Below are 12,658 nucleotides of genomic sequence, written 5' to 3'. Positions count from 1 at the left end.
CAACGCTACCCACTGCGCCACCGTGCCGCTCTAACACACAATCAATTCAATTAAATTCAAATAAATTTTCCCAAGCAGTAAATTTGGTTTGTCAGCAGGTTTTATAGAGAGACTAGTACAAAAAATTAAAAACACATCAACAAAGAACACAGCCATCAAACATAAACTTAGTACAAATAAATAAAATATAGTAGTGAGCATAATACTTATAGTGAACAATAGATCAGACATACTGAATTAGCATAGCCAGCCAATCTATTTGGCGATGTAGACAGCCGCCTTTATGAAAGTTAAGGGGCGTGATGCTGGACACCAAGGGATGGCACGTGCTGAAATAAACCCCTCCTCAATCTTCTGCACCAAGTACACCAAGTGTCACTATTTATGGAGTTATACGCCCCTGGGGGTCTTTTCCTCTCACTACTATCGAGCAATTCAATGCTTCTACCCAAAGTACTTGTTAAGTTTATTTATTTACTGAGTGATTGATTGTATTGTCTGTCCTGTGAATATGTATTCTTGTTTTTTTATGTTTCTGTTGCTGTATGCATTTGAGTTTCCCCAAGGGATTAATAAAGTTTATCTAATCTAACTCAAGCCATGCATGATCCAGAGCCAGACCTATCCACAATACTTGATATTTAACACGTCAATGTGCAAGGTGGCTTACAATAATGGTAGTAATTGTAATATGTTTTTTAAACTAAACTGATTAGCCTAATAACATCAAAAATTCAGTTAAATTGAAGTATAATTATTTCTTAACATGTACTGGTGATTCCTCTTTACCATATTGCTATCGGTGCATGTTCCCAACCTATCGCTGCTGCTATATGGAAATGATGCAATGTTATTATCCAATGAATGCACAACGTCAGTTTTTCTAGCAATGGAGAACTTTTTTAGCATGGCAGGAGCAGCAGTGAATGTGAAGAGTGCAATCATCAAGTCACTGGTGATGCTGAGTAACCAAGGACGGGATTTGCAGAGTTTTAATGTAAGCCTATTTGAGAGATGCTTATTCTTTGAGTCTGTCTTTAGCAGTGCATTTAAAGTCTACAGTTGCAGTCCTGTTTATTTTGACTTTGCCATATCTGTGTCTCCTATTCTACGCCAGTTTGAGCATTACTATTTTGATTATCATTGATGGATTATTATTTATATGTTGTAGCGCCCATGAATATCCCATTGGATATATTCTGATTATACCATTTTGTAAAATTTTGTTAATTTCTGGAATCTGTTTAAGGTGTCAGTTTGATGTCTGTCTGTTAAGATTGCACCATGCCTTTTGGCTTGCAGAACAAAGTTAAAAACTAACACAAGTGTTTAGATAAGCTTTCGGGATGAGTTTCACATTAAACATTTAAATTGTTTTTAGTGCCTACTTTGTGTTTTATTATTGTAAAGGTAATTTTCTTGTTTTATATTTTTTCCAAATGTAAAATATACTGTATACAGTATGTATTATTTTTGTATGTTGTTCAGTATGCACTGAACTGTAATGCACTGTATCATGAAGCATGTGTACCAATATATAATATGTGTGAATTAAATTGTCTTTTATGCCTAGTAAGGATAAATCTTGGCTTTGGGGGTTGGAGGATAAAGGGAGGTAAAAATGCACTTTGCTTAGGTGGCATTATTCTATCCACTGATCCTGGAAAACTGTTCACCTCTTTGAAAGCTCACTTTCCCTTAGTTCCTGTACAATTTTGAACGGTTGAAGTCTTGGTTATTGAGTAAAAGTTTTTTTAAGCCAATAAACTAATTTAGCAACCCCAATGAAATTTAATGGAAACATAAAATGTCATATATGAATCGGGATGAATAAATAAATAAAACTTGTGAGGGTGATACTCGCCACAGCCACTCGAAGCACACAAGTGATATAATGGATGATCTTCCAAGTTATAGTGGATATTATACAGTGCAACTTTCAAAGTTGAGAACATGGGCAGGAATCTCTGATATTTGTCATTCTTCAGCAAGGACATGCTGACTCATTGACTACCCCAATGTGGCAATGCCAGAGTTTATTATAGCGATAATATGGAAATTTTGGTCTTAGTATATCAGCGTATTAAAAATAGAACACAATGACTATGGAAAGAATGCTTGTTTTAGATATCACATAAACAGCTATACAGTGATCCCTCGCTATATCGCGCTTCGCCTTTCGCGGCTTCACTCCATCGCGGATTTTATATGTAAGCATATTTAAATATATATCGCGGATTTTTCGCTGCTTCGCGGGTTTCTGCGGACAATAGGTCTTTTAATTTCTGGTACATGCTTCCTCAGTTGGTTTGCCCAGTTGATTTCATACAAGGGACGCTATTGGCAGATGGCTGAGAAGCTATCCAGCTTACTTTCTCTCTCTCTCTCTCTCTCTCTCTCTCTTGCGCTGACGTAGGGGGGTGTGAGCAGGGGGGCTGTGTGCAGCTGCTTCCTGAAGGACAGGCTGCACGGAGCTTCGCATACTTAAAAGCTCAAAGGGCACGTATTGATTTTTTTTATCTGTCTCTCGCTATCTCTCTCTCTCTCTCTCTCTCTCTCTCTCTCTCTCTCTCTCTCTCTCTCTCTTTCCTGCTCCTGACAGAGGGGGTGTGAGCTGCCGCCTTCAACAGCTTTGTACCGGCGGTGCTTCGCATACTTAAAAGCCAAAAAGCCTTATTGATTTTTTTTTTGACTGCTTGCTTTGCACTCCTTTGAAAAGGAAGATATGTTTGCATTCTTTTAATTGTGAGACAGAACTGTCATCTCTGTCTTGTCATGGAGCACAGTTTAAACTTTTGAAAAAGAGACAAATGTTTGTTTGCAGTGTTTGAATAACGTTCCTGTCTCTCTACAACCTCCTGTGTTTCTGCGCAAATCTGTGACCCAAGCATGACATTCTAAAAATAACCATATAAACATATGGTTTCTACTTCGCGGATTTTCCTATTTCGCGGGTGGCTCTGGAACGCAACCCCCGCGATGGAGGAGGGATTACTGTATTGTTTTACATAAAATTTAACAAGCTACTCTCTGTAACAGCAACATGCATCAGTAATGTTTTTTCATCTTCGTAGTTAGGAAATGATAAGCATTAAGTTACAATTTCTTAGTTACTGAAAGCATATTAGTAATGTGAACTTACTTTCCTAAATAATTGTTAAAATTATTTTTTGTGTCTTCAGGTGTTTCGGACTCCTACTGTGTCCTGGCAAAGATGTACGCAACAGCGACATGCATTTGCTAGATTTGGTGAGATACTTATTTTTCTTATTTTCTATGTATAGTTTGAATATCAAATGCTGTTTTTCTTGTTTTCTTTGTATAATTTAAATATCAGTGTTTTTTCTTAGTAGGTTAAGAAAAGAAAGGAATTGATTCTTCCTACATTCTTCATATTACTTACAGCAGTATACTTTTGTGTAGTACTATCAATGTATAACTATCATTGTTGCTGAACTGAATCTTAACAATGCTTGAAAAGCCGAGTACTGTAGGTAACATCTTTGTTTTACACTTTATAGAAGCAGGTTTGATATTTAGGTGTTTTACATTACTTCCTCACTTTTTTTGCTTGGATTTGATGCCTTCTTTTATTAAAACAATCTGCATTGAACATTGCTAATGGTGTTTTGATGATTTCTAGGAATCCATGGGTAAAAGTTCTGATGGAAAGTCCTATGTAATAACTGGAAGCTGGAATCCTAATACGCCACAGTTCCAAGCAGTTAATGAAGAAACCCCAAAAGGTATATCAACATATAAATACACACTAGCTCATAATGAGCCTATTTAGAGTTACCAGTTAACCTAAGATGCATGAATGCCTAGAGAAAATCCCACACACAGGAAGAGAATATGCAAATTTCACGTCTCTTGACCAGAGAAGCTGCATTAAAAAAAGCACTGTTCTTTTGATCCATTATTGTTTTAAGTTTTTAAATACTTCTTTGTACTATACATCTTTTCTTTTTTGCTGGTGCTGTTAGTAACAAAAGGGTTTTTTTCTAAAATATGTTCTATCCTTAGTAATGTTTTTGGAAAAAGTAGTATTTTTATTTAGCTTTTTGATGTGACATTGCTCCTTTTGATATAAAATGAGCATCCTTCCACAATAGTATGAAAAGTAAGAAAAGACCGTTTTTTTAAGTGAAAGGTAGAATGTGATGTTAATATAACTTTTAAAATCTTCCTGATCATTTTAGAAATCTTCAGAGCTGTTTTGTTTGTGATTACACTATAATAATTAAATAATGAAATTGTACTGTGGTTTATAAAATATTGTTTCCAGAACAATTTGAGAAAAACAGTTTGGTGGTAAATAGATTAGAACCTTTCTGAGAGACTAGGAAAAACACTGACATTTGAACAAACAATGCACATGTTCAACTCCGATTTAAAACCATAAAACCAGCTTTACAGAATCATAATTGTTACTATGTTTGTTTACAGATAAACTGATGTATATGACAACAGCGGTTGATCTGGTTATCACTGAAGTTGAAGAACCTGTAAGATTTCTTTTGGAAACCAGAGTTCGAGTATGTGCTCCCAATGAGAGAATGTTTTGGCCTTTTAGCAAGAGGAGTTACACAGAAACATTCTACTTAAAGCTAAAGCAGGTGACTTGATACCTCCTTGTAATTTTTTCAGACATTAAAAAGGTTGAATATTTATGTAAATTTACATTAACTTGTAGCTGTCTTGGCCCTATTGCCAGTAATGTTTTCCAGTCCCCAATACCCATTTTTGAGACCCCAATAATCCCTCACTCAGTTTTAACCCAAGCAGCAACTGGTTGTCTGCTAGCAGTGCAAGTTCACACACTTCCCGCATAATGTCTCTATTACCCACTGGTTGATGCGGGGAACATTTAAAAACATCCACTGACCTGGCCATGTGCTCCCTTTCTGTCTCCATGCTCATGCAGGAAGGCTATCTGTTCTTTTGATCTGAGAAGGGAGCAGGTGCAGAATGACATCATCATCCCTGCTTGCATGCTGTGTGTGTTTGACTGACAGCTCCCATTTGAATAAATGCTTTGATAATGTTCCTGCTTTGACAACAATAAAACTGCTTTTGTTTTGGAAACCTCGACTCGCCTCCTCTTGTGCAAATCTGTGACCCACACATCACAGTATATATAGTTGTGCTCGTAAGTTTACATACCCTGACAGAATTTGTAAGATGTATTCAATACTTTAAAGAAAAGATGACTGATCAGGCAAAACACATTTTATTTACTTTTAATCAAATCCAAATTAGACTATAAGCCATCACAGAATAGCACAATTAAACAAAACATAGGAATAAGTAAAATAATTAGATGGTCCCAGTTCAAAAGTTTGCATACCCTTAGTTTAGGGCTGGATGATATGGAAAAAAAAATTTTACCGTGAAAATTTTTTTCATATCAGTCTATCGATAAAAATCAAATCACTATTTCTGTCAAGCCTTAAGTGAGATTTGGAGATATCATAGAGATTATTTTGGTTTAAATATTGTTTACTTTTTGTCAGAAGCTGAACATGACAGATATAGTATAGAACATTATACAATTGTATTTCAAATGCAAGTTACATATAATAAATTAAAATCTTACTTCTGACCAGTCAAAAGCTTCAACTGTTACAGGAGAACACAAACAAAACACACAGCTAAATTCTTTGGTCAATTCCAAATAAATAAAATAAAATCTTAATTTTAAAAATCTAAAACTAAAATCTTAAAAGTTTTCAAGTTTCACAGGAGAACATAGAGTAAATTCTTTGGTCAGTTACAAATAAATAAAGGTTATATTATAAATACAAATGTATATACAAATAAAACAAAATAAAATCTCAAAAAAATTAACTTTTATTGTACCTTTATATAGATTCAAGATGTGTTTAAATTGTTGGGAAACAAACCCACAAAGAGACAGAAAAACATTCTGTATATATTCTCAATACAAATTCAAGCAGCTTTCAACTGTAAACGAAGGAGAAGGTAAACAAAATTGACATTCACTCAATTTTGATCAGCTAATGCTCCAATTGCTTGTGACGTGGGACTGATTATCATTATTGCGGGTGGGAGCTAAATGTCTGGGAAATTAAATTTAAAACACAATGTTCTTTCTGTCTGTCTGTCCGTAATAGAGAGAGAGAGATAGACAGATAGAATGAATGTACATTGTGTTTTAAATTTAATTTCCCAGACATTTAGCTCCCACCTGCAATAATGATAATCGGTCAGTCAGATTATCAGTCAGATAATCAGTATAATATAACATTTATAAAATTCTTTTGCCTCAGCAGTTAAGACACTGCAACTTCTGTCTCACACGCAGCCTTCTCAAGATTGCAGAGCCTGGAGACAGCCTTTTATCCAAGGGGACAGCAATTAAAATCTAGAGTACAAGACTGCAAAACTGCAAGTTTCAGTTGTTATCGATGGTGATGGTAGCCAAGTGCCGTTTGCTTGCTTCAGTAAACGTGTAACATACAATGGACACAAGTCAGGCACCTCAGGTTTAACACTAGAATTACCAGAGCCTACGAAAAAACTCGTAAATCCGTCCCACCTTAAATCGCGTCTTAAATCCGTTTACACCTCTCCGCCAGAGTCTTTTGTCATCTAAATGTGCTGATAAACACAAGCTACTAGCAGCCAGCTATTCCATCCCCCCACCGACTTAGAACGAACTACTCTTAGCTCATGCCTTGCCTTGATTTGATTATCTGGGATTGAAGTGGAGTTTTAGAGTGGAAATAATATAGCGTTATTTGGAATACACGCATTTCATGTGTGTTCCGTTTCTATAGTAGTCTGTGCAAACACATTTTTAAAACAGAAACGTTTTTCATATTCTAATAGTAAATGACAAAATGTAGGCATAAACTATATAACGTATGAAACCTGAAGTCCATATATCAAAGAAACACTTTCACAAAAGGTACAAATAAGAGAACACGTGCGCTTTTATTCAAAAATATAACTGCTCAAAAAAAAAAAAGCCGCGTTAGCATGCCACATTGACACTCTTACTACAACCGCCGCGGTGGCGTAATGGTATCAGCTCCTGACTGGGAATCAGAGGGTGGCGAGTTCGATCCCGCACGGCTCCACTTCAAAAAGTGAACTTCTCTTATTCTTACAATTTTAGAATAACAACATAAATTTGATTTCAGTCTGTAACAGCCGGTGTAACTTATGATACTGGTAAAGGTTAACTTTTTTTATTTATTTATTTATTTTTTTATTCACTTTTCATTCTCGCAGTCACATTCAGAATCAATCCATACAACCCCATCTGACATAAAGACGCGCTATAGCTCTGCAGTGTACCACGATGCATACTACCGCCCCCCCCCCCACCCCCAAAGGGTTCTGACACACAAACGCTGGCGAAGCTGCCTTCTTCGTATCTCACCGTCACTTGAAATCAGCAGTTCTTAGCATTGCACCACGCAAGCTGTCGTATCAACCACCAACTGTAACTTGCTTTCTTTATTCTTCGGTTATAGTCTTGAATAAAAGTGCTCTTTTATTTATGTGAAAAATTAACTGCACTGTTGCTGCAACCCAAACATTAGCACGTGGGCTGCTGCCAAGCCAGCTACTACTACACTCACTGCTGTGTGTGTCAACCTAACCTTACATGGCTGTAACTCTATTCCACCCACATCATCGGTTCAGTGTAGCACTATTCTCATTATCATTGGCTTTTCATGTTTTCTGTCAAAACATGGATGGAATGAGTTCTATCAAGTTGCTGTTGACCATGTCTTATATTTCTATCGAGGAAAAGTTATTTCACGATAATTGTCCTTATTGTTTTATTGCCCAGCTGTACCTTAATTCTTAATACTGTGTATTGTCCCCTTTAGCATCAATGATAGCATGCAGCCTTTTGTGATAGTTGTGGATGAGGCACTTGATTTTCTCAGGTGGTAGAACTGCCCATTCTTCTTGGCAAAAAAACCTCCATGTCCAGTACATTCTTGGGTTATCTTAGATGAACTGCATGTTCGAGATCTTCCCAATGTGGCTCAATGATATTGAGATCAGGAGACTGTGATGTCTACTCCAACACCTTCACTTTTTTCTGCTGTAGCCACTTAAAGGGTTGACTTGGCCTTGTATTTTGGATCATTGTCATGTTGGAAGATCCAAGTGCATCCCATGTACAGCTTCTGAACTGAAAGATTTCAAGTTGTCCTCCAGTATTTTCTGGTAAAATACTACATTCATTTTGCCATCACTTTTTTTGCCAACACCCATTTGGGTGTTTTCAGGTATCATTATGATTTAAAAAGGGCACACGCAATTATGTGATAATTAAGTGCTTCAACTGACCGCACTCCCTAAATAAAAGGAAAGCTTGCTGCATGATTAATCATTTTCCAAACAATGGCAAATATTTGACAAATTCTACCAGGGTATGTGTGTGTGTGTGTGTGTGTGTATATATATATATATATATATATATATATATATATATATATATCCATCCATCCATTTTCCAACCCGCTGAATCCGAACACAGGGTCACGGGGGTCTGCTGGAGCCAATCCCAGCCAACACAGGGCACAAGGCAGGGAACCAATCCCGGGCAGGGTGCCAACCCACCGCAGATAGATATATATATATATATATATAAAATATAATATGCTCTTTAAAGTCTAGTCAAGTACAACAGTGGCTACTTGATCCTATATTGGAAAAAAAATTTAAAAAAATCTTATGAAGCTAACAAAAAATCATATATATGGTCCTCACAACAAAACATCCAGTTTAGTACAAACAGGCACTATCAGTCAAAAGTAACGTCAAAATGTTTAATATTACCTTATTACAACATACTTAGTATTTTCAAGCATAAGGCAGAACACAAACAGAATCTGTACTAAAAATTGAACATGATTTCTTCTTAACAAACTATATCAATCTCATATCTTTTACTGCCTGCCAGGTTCCAAAGCTACAGACAGAAGGAAAACACTCTAACTCAACAAGGGCACTGGCATATCACACTGAGTGAACTAAATGAATATGACCCAACGGTGCAGCTTTTCATCTTGATGACAGCAAAAGTTCAGTAGTTTACAAAATGAACATCTCCACATGGTACATGAAAACATAGACATGCAGGAGGAAAAAAAAGCAATAGCACATTTACTCTCAGTGATATGACCCATTCAGTGCATGTCCTAGTAACTGCATATGCAGTAAAAAAAAATTCAGCAACACTTTAACAGATAAACTCTAATATTAACACAAACCTGCTTAAGTGTCCCTGTCTTCATCAACAATGTTCCACTGTGCTGAGATATACTGTACAGTCTACAAAAGATGATTATCTAGTGATAGAAAATACATTCTTTGCATTCTGAATAATTTTTTTTACCCCCCACCTTTTTCAGATGGAACGCAAAGATAGAAAGAGTAACACAGACACACTCTACGAAGTTGTAAGCCTAGAGAGTGAAACTGAACGAGAGAGGAAAAAAACAACTGCCAGTCCTTCTATTCATCTTGTTCAGTCTGGCTCACAAAGCTCCATTATCCCTTCTCCACCTGAGGATGATGAGGAAGAAGGTAGGTCAGGTGATTCAGTTTTGGCATCCTTGCAATAGAGTTTGATAGCTTTATAGTGGTGTGGTCACTGATCCAACTAAACGTTTATTTTAGCTCTGATTGCTGTCTGTCTTTATATTCTTATGAGAATTGCTTAACTCTAGAATTACTAGAGTCTACGAAAAAAAAAAATCCGGCCTACCTTAAATCCCTTCGCACCTCTCAGTGCCTTTTGTCCTGTAAATGTGCCGATAAAGACAAGCAGCAAGCAGCCTGCTATTCAATCTCCCCACCGCCGCAGAATGGGCACAAAGTTCTCCCTGCTCATGCAGAGATTATTTGGGAGTGAAATGCTGGAGTTTTAGAGTGGAAATAATAGATTATTTGGAACACATGCATTTCATGTGTGTTCCGCTTCTACAATAATCTGTGTAAACACATTGTTAAAACAGAAACGTTTTTCATATTTTAGTAATAAATGACAAATTGTAGGCATAAACTATATAATGTGTGAAGCCTGAAGTCAAAAGATCAAATAAACACTTTCACAAAAGGTTCAAGGATGATACAACAGCTTCCGTGGCGTAGCGGAAAGAATTGCTGACTTGTCCCCCGTTTTGATCCTGACTGCCTCTGATATTTACCGTTTTCAGTAGTGAGCTGCTCTTATTGTTAATATTATACAATAAACATATACATTTGGTTTGCGTCTGGAACAGCTGGTGTACATTTATAGTACTTGTAAAAATTAGCGTTTTTTTTTTCCTTCACTTTTATTCTCTCAGTCACGATCACGATACATTCTACTCCCTCCCCCAAAGGGATCTGACGATGTTACTTTTTATTTGAAACTGGGAAGAACTGTAGATATGAGTTGAGGGGTTGGCGAGGAAGAGCGTGAACATGACTAAGAGAATAAGACTGAAAAAAAGCTAACTTTTAGAAATGCCATACATTTACAGCTGATCTGACACTGTTTTTCTTCAAATAAAATTGCATTACTGCGACAATGTTTTCTGATTGGTACTATTTTTTTTTTTTTTTTGTGCTGCGTTGACATCGTGCACCAGAAGGCGTGAGCTTATTCAGTGCGAGAAGGAGCATGCAGGAGGCCGGTTTCTGTGTGCTATAACATGCTTGACTTGGTGGTGATCAACGCACATATACTGTACAGGGCATGCACGGGGGCCGCTGAGAAAAGAAGAGTGTTCATGGCTCACCTTGCAGAGGAACTTCGTTGTCACTTCTTACAAGAAAAGGCTATGGATAAAGCAAAAGAGGATGCAACATCGACAAGCTTCTGTTCCAAGACCGCTGCTTCCCCAGCCCCTTCAGTGTAATAGTAACCACAGCACAGAGAGAAGTGTGTACATTGCAACAGGTACACGTCGTAAACATAGAAAGGATGGTCCTTGGGTGTGTGGGAACTGTTAACATTTGAATCTGATGATTGCATATAGTGCAGAACTGACCTCTCCGTATTATTTTTTTCTCTGCATGTCCTTGAGTACAAAAGAAACACCACCGTGCACGCAAAAGTGGACACTGGCAAGAACGAAAAAAAAAACGCGGTCACTGATTACAAGCGCAAGAAGGCGTGCGAATGAATATGAATAAAATGAATAATGTTGCATCAGTGCCACAATGTACTATACATGTCACAAAATTAGTTATTCCAAATACCGTATATACATATGTCTCTGTTTTTTGTCAGTGCGGCTTTGACATCATGGACCATAAGGTGCATACTAATTCAGCGTGAGCAAGAACACGCAATAAAACTGAATAAAAAAAAATAAATTCAAATGACGGTGAGATACGAAGAAGGCAGATTCACCAGCATTTGTGTATCAGCTTTTATCCCTCCAGATCAGAGAATTTCCAGTTTCATTGCCTCAAACACCACTCACATCTACAATTATTCCCCGTTTCAGATAAAAAGTAACTGCGTCAGATCTGGGGTGGGTGTTGTATCGTGATTGTGACTGAGAAAATAAAAGTGGAAAAAAAATGCAAATTTTTACAAGTACTATAAGTTTACACTGGCTGTTACAGACACAAATCAAATGTATGTTTTTATTGTATAATATTAACAATAAAAGCAGCTCACTACTCAAAACCGTAAATTTGCCGGGGAGCCAATTTTGAACTCACGACCTCCGGGTTATAAGTCTGCGGATCTTACTGGTACACCACGGAAGCTGTTTTATTATACTTGCATCTCTTGTGAAAGTGTTTATTTGATATTTGGCCATCAGCCTTCATACATTATACAGTTCATGTCTACATGTTGTTATTTATTACTAAAACATGAAAAACGTTTCTGTTTTAATGATGTGTTTACACAGATTGTTGTAGACACAAAACACACATCAAATTATTTCCCATTACAATTCTGGGTAGCTCACTCCCATGTAATCAATCAAGGCCAGGAACTGAGAGAACTTCTTGCCCGTTCTGAGGTATAGCAAGCTGCTTGGGCTTATCGACACATTTAGAAGACAAAAGACGCTGACGGAGAGGTGTGAAGGTATTTAAGGTGGGCCGGATTTATGATTTTTTTTGTTGGCTCTGGTAATTCTAGTGTTAAGTTGCCTGTACTCCCTCTGAAGAACAAAGTATTCAGCAGATATTACAGCTAAATGTTTTAAGCTGTAGATTAAACTTCATTACTTGCATGCTTTTTAATTACTTTGTACTTGAAAGTTTCATTGAATTAAAGCTACCGCTCTTTACTAAATCTATCTATCTATCTAAATGTTGGGATCACTTTCTTCATGAAAACAACATGTAGGCAATAACTTATACCAAATAATGTGTATTATGATACGTATGTTAAGGAAGTTTCTGGTCAACACAATAGTAATTTTAATGGCAGTTAATGAGTTACATGCTGTTCTTTTATCTGACATATTTGTGATACCTTTTTTATATATATAATTTTCCTGATTTTATACAATTTAGATAAAGGACTGTTTGGTCACTTTTGAAGCTATAAGTGTTTTTGTAATTAGCCATAATGTGTTTTTGACAACTGTCTCTGGAATAAAGGAAATGGGCATATTTTCAAATAAGATATAACTTAGTGCTGGGAGGTATA

The 12,658-nt window shown here is 36.7% G+C and overlaps 1 protein-coding gene across 3 annotated transcripts in view; it reads left to right on the top strand.

The window, feature by feature from the left end:
- The window catches only part of LOC114657408 (rab GTPase-activating protein 1), a 211,885-nt gene that overhangs the window by 69,755 nt on the left and 129,472 nt on the right, over positions 1-12,658 (top strand). For all 3 annotated transcript variants that reach the window (XM_051931762.1, XM_028809212.2, XM_028809211.2), the window contains 4 exons: positions 3,183-3,249; positions 3,644-3,746; positions 4,450-4,619; positions 9,405-9,579. In XM_051931762.1, the coding sequence (XP_051787722.1) occupies positions 3,183-3,249; positions 3,644-3,746; positions 4,450-4,619; positions 9,405-9,579 (515 nt within the window). The remainder of the gene's footprint in view (positions 1-3,182; positions 3,250-3,643; positions 3,747-4,449; positions 4,620-9,404; positions 9,580-12,658) is intronic.

This window comes from Erpetoichthys calabaricus, chromosome 9 (genome assembly GCF_900747795.2).
Source record: "Erpetoichthys calabaricus chromosome 9, fErpCal1.3, whole genome shotgun sequence".
In the NCBI taxonomy this organism is placed as follows: Eukaryota; Metazoa; Chordata; class Cladistia; order Polypteriformes; family Polypteridae; genus Erpetoichthys; species Erpetoichthys calabaricus.
Note: the sequence above shows the minus strand (reverse complement) of the source record. Positions and strands in the feature narration are given on the sequence as shown.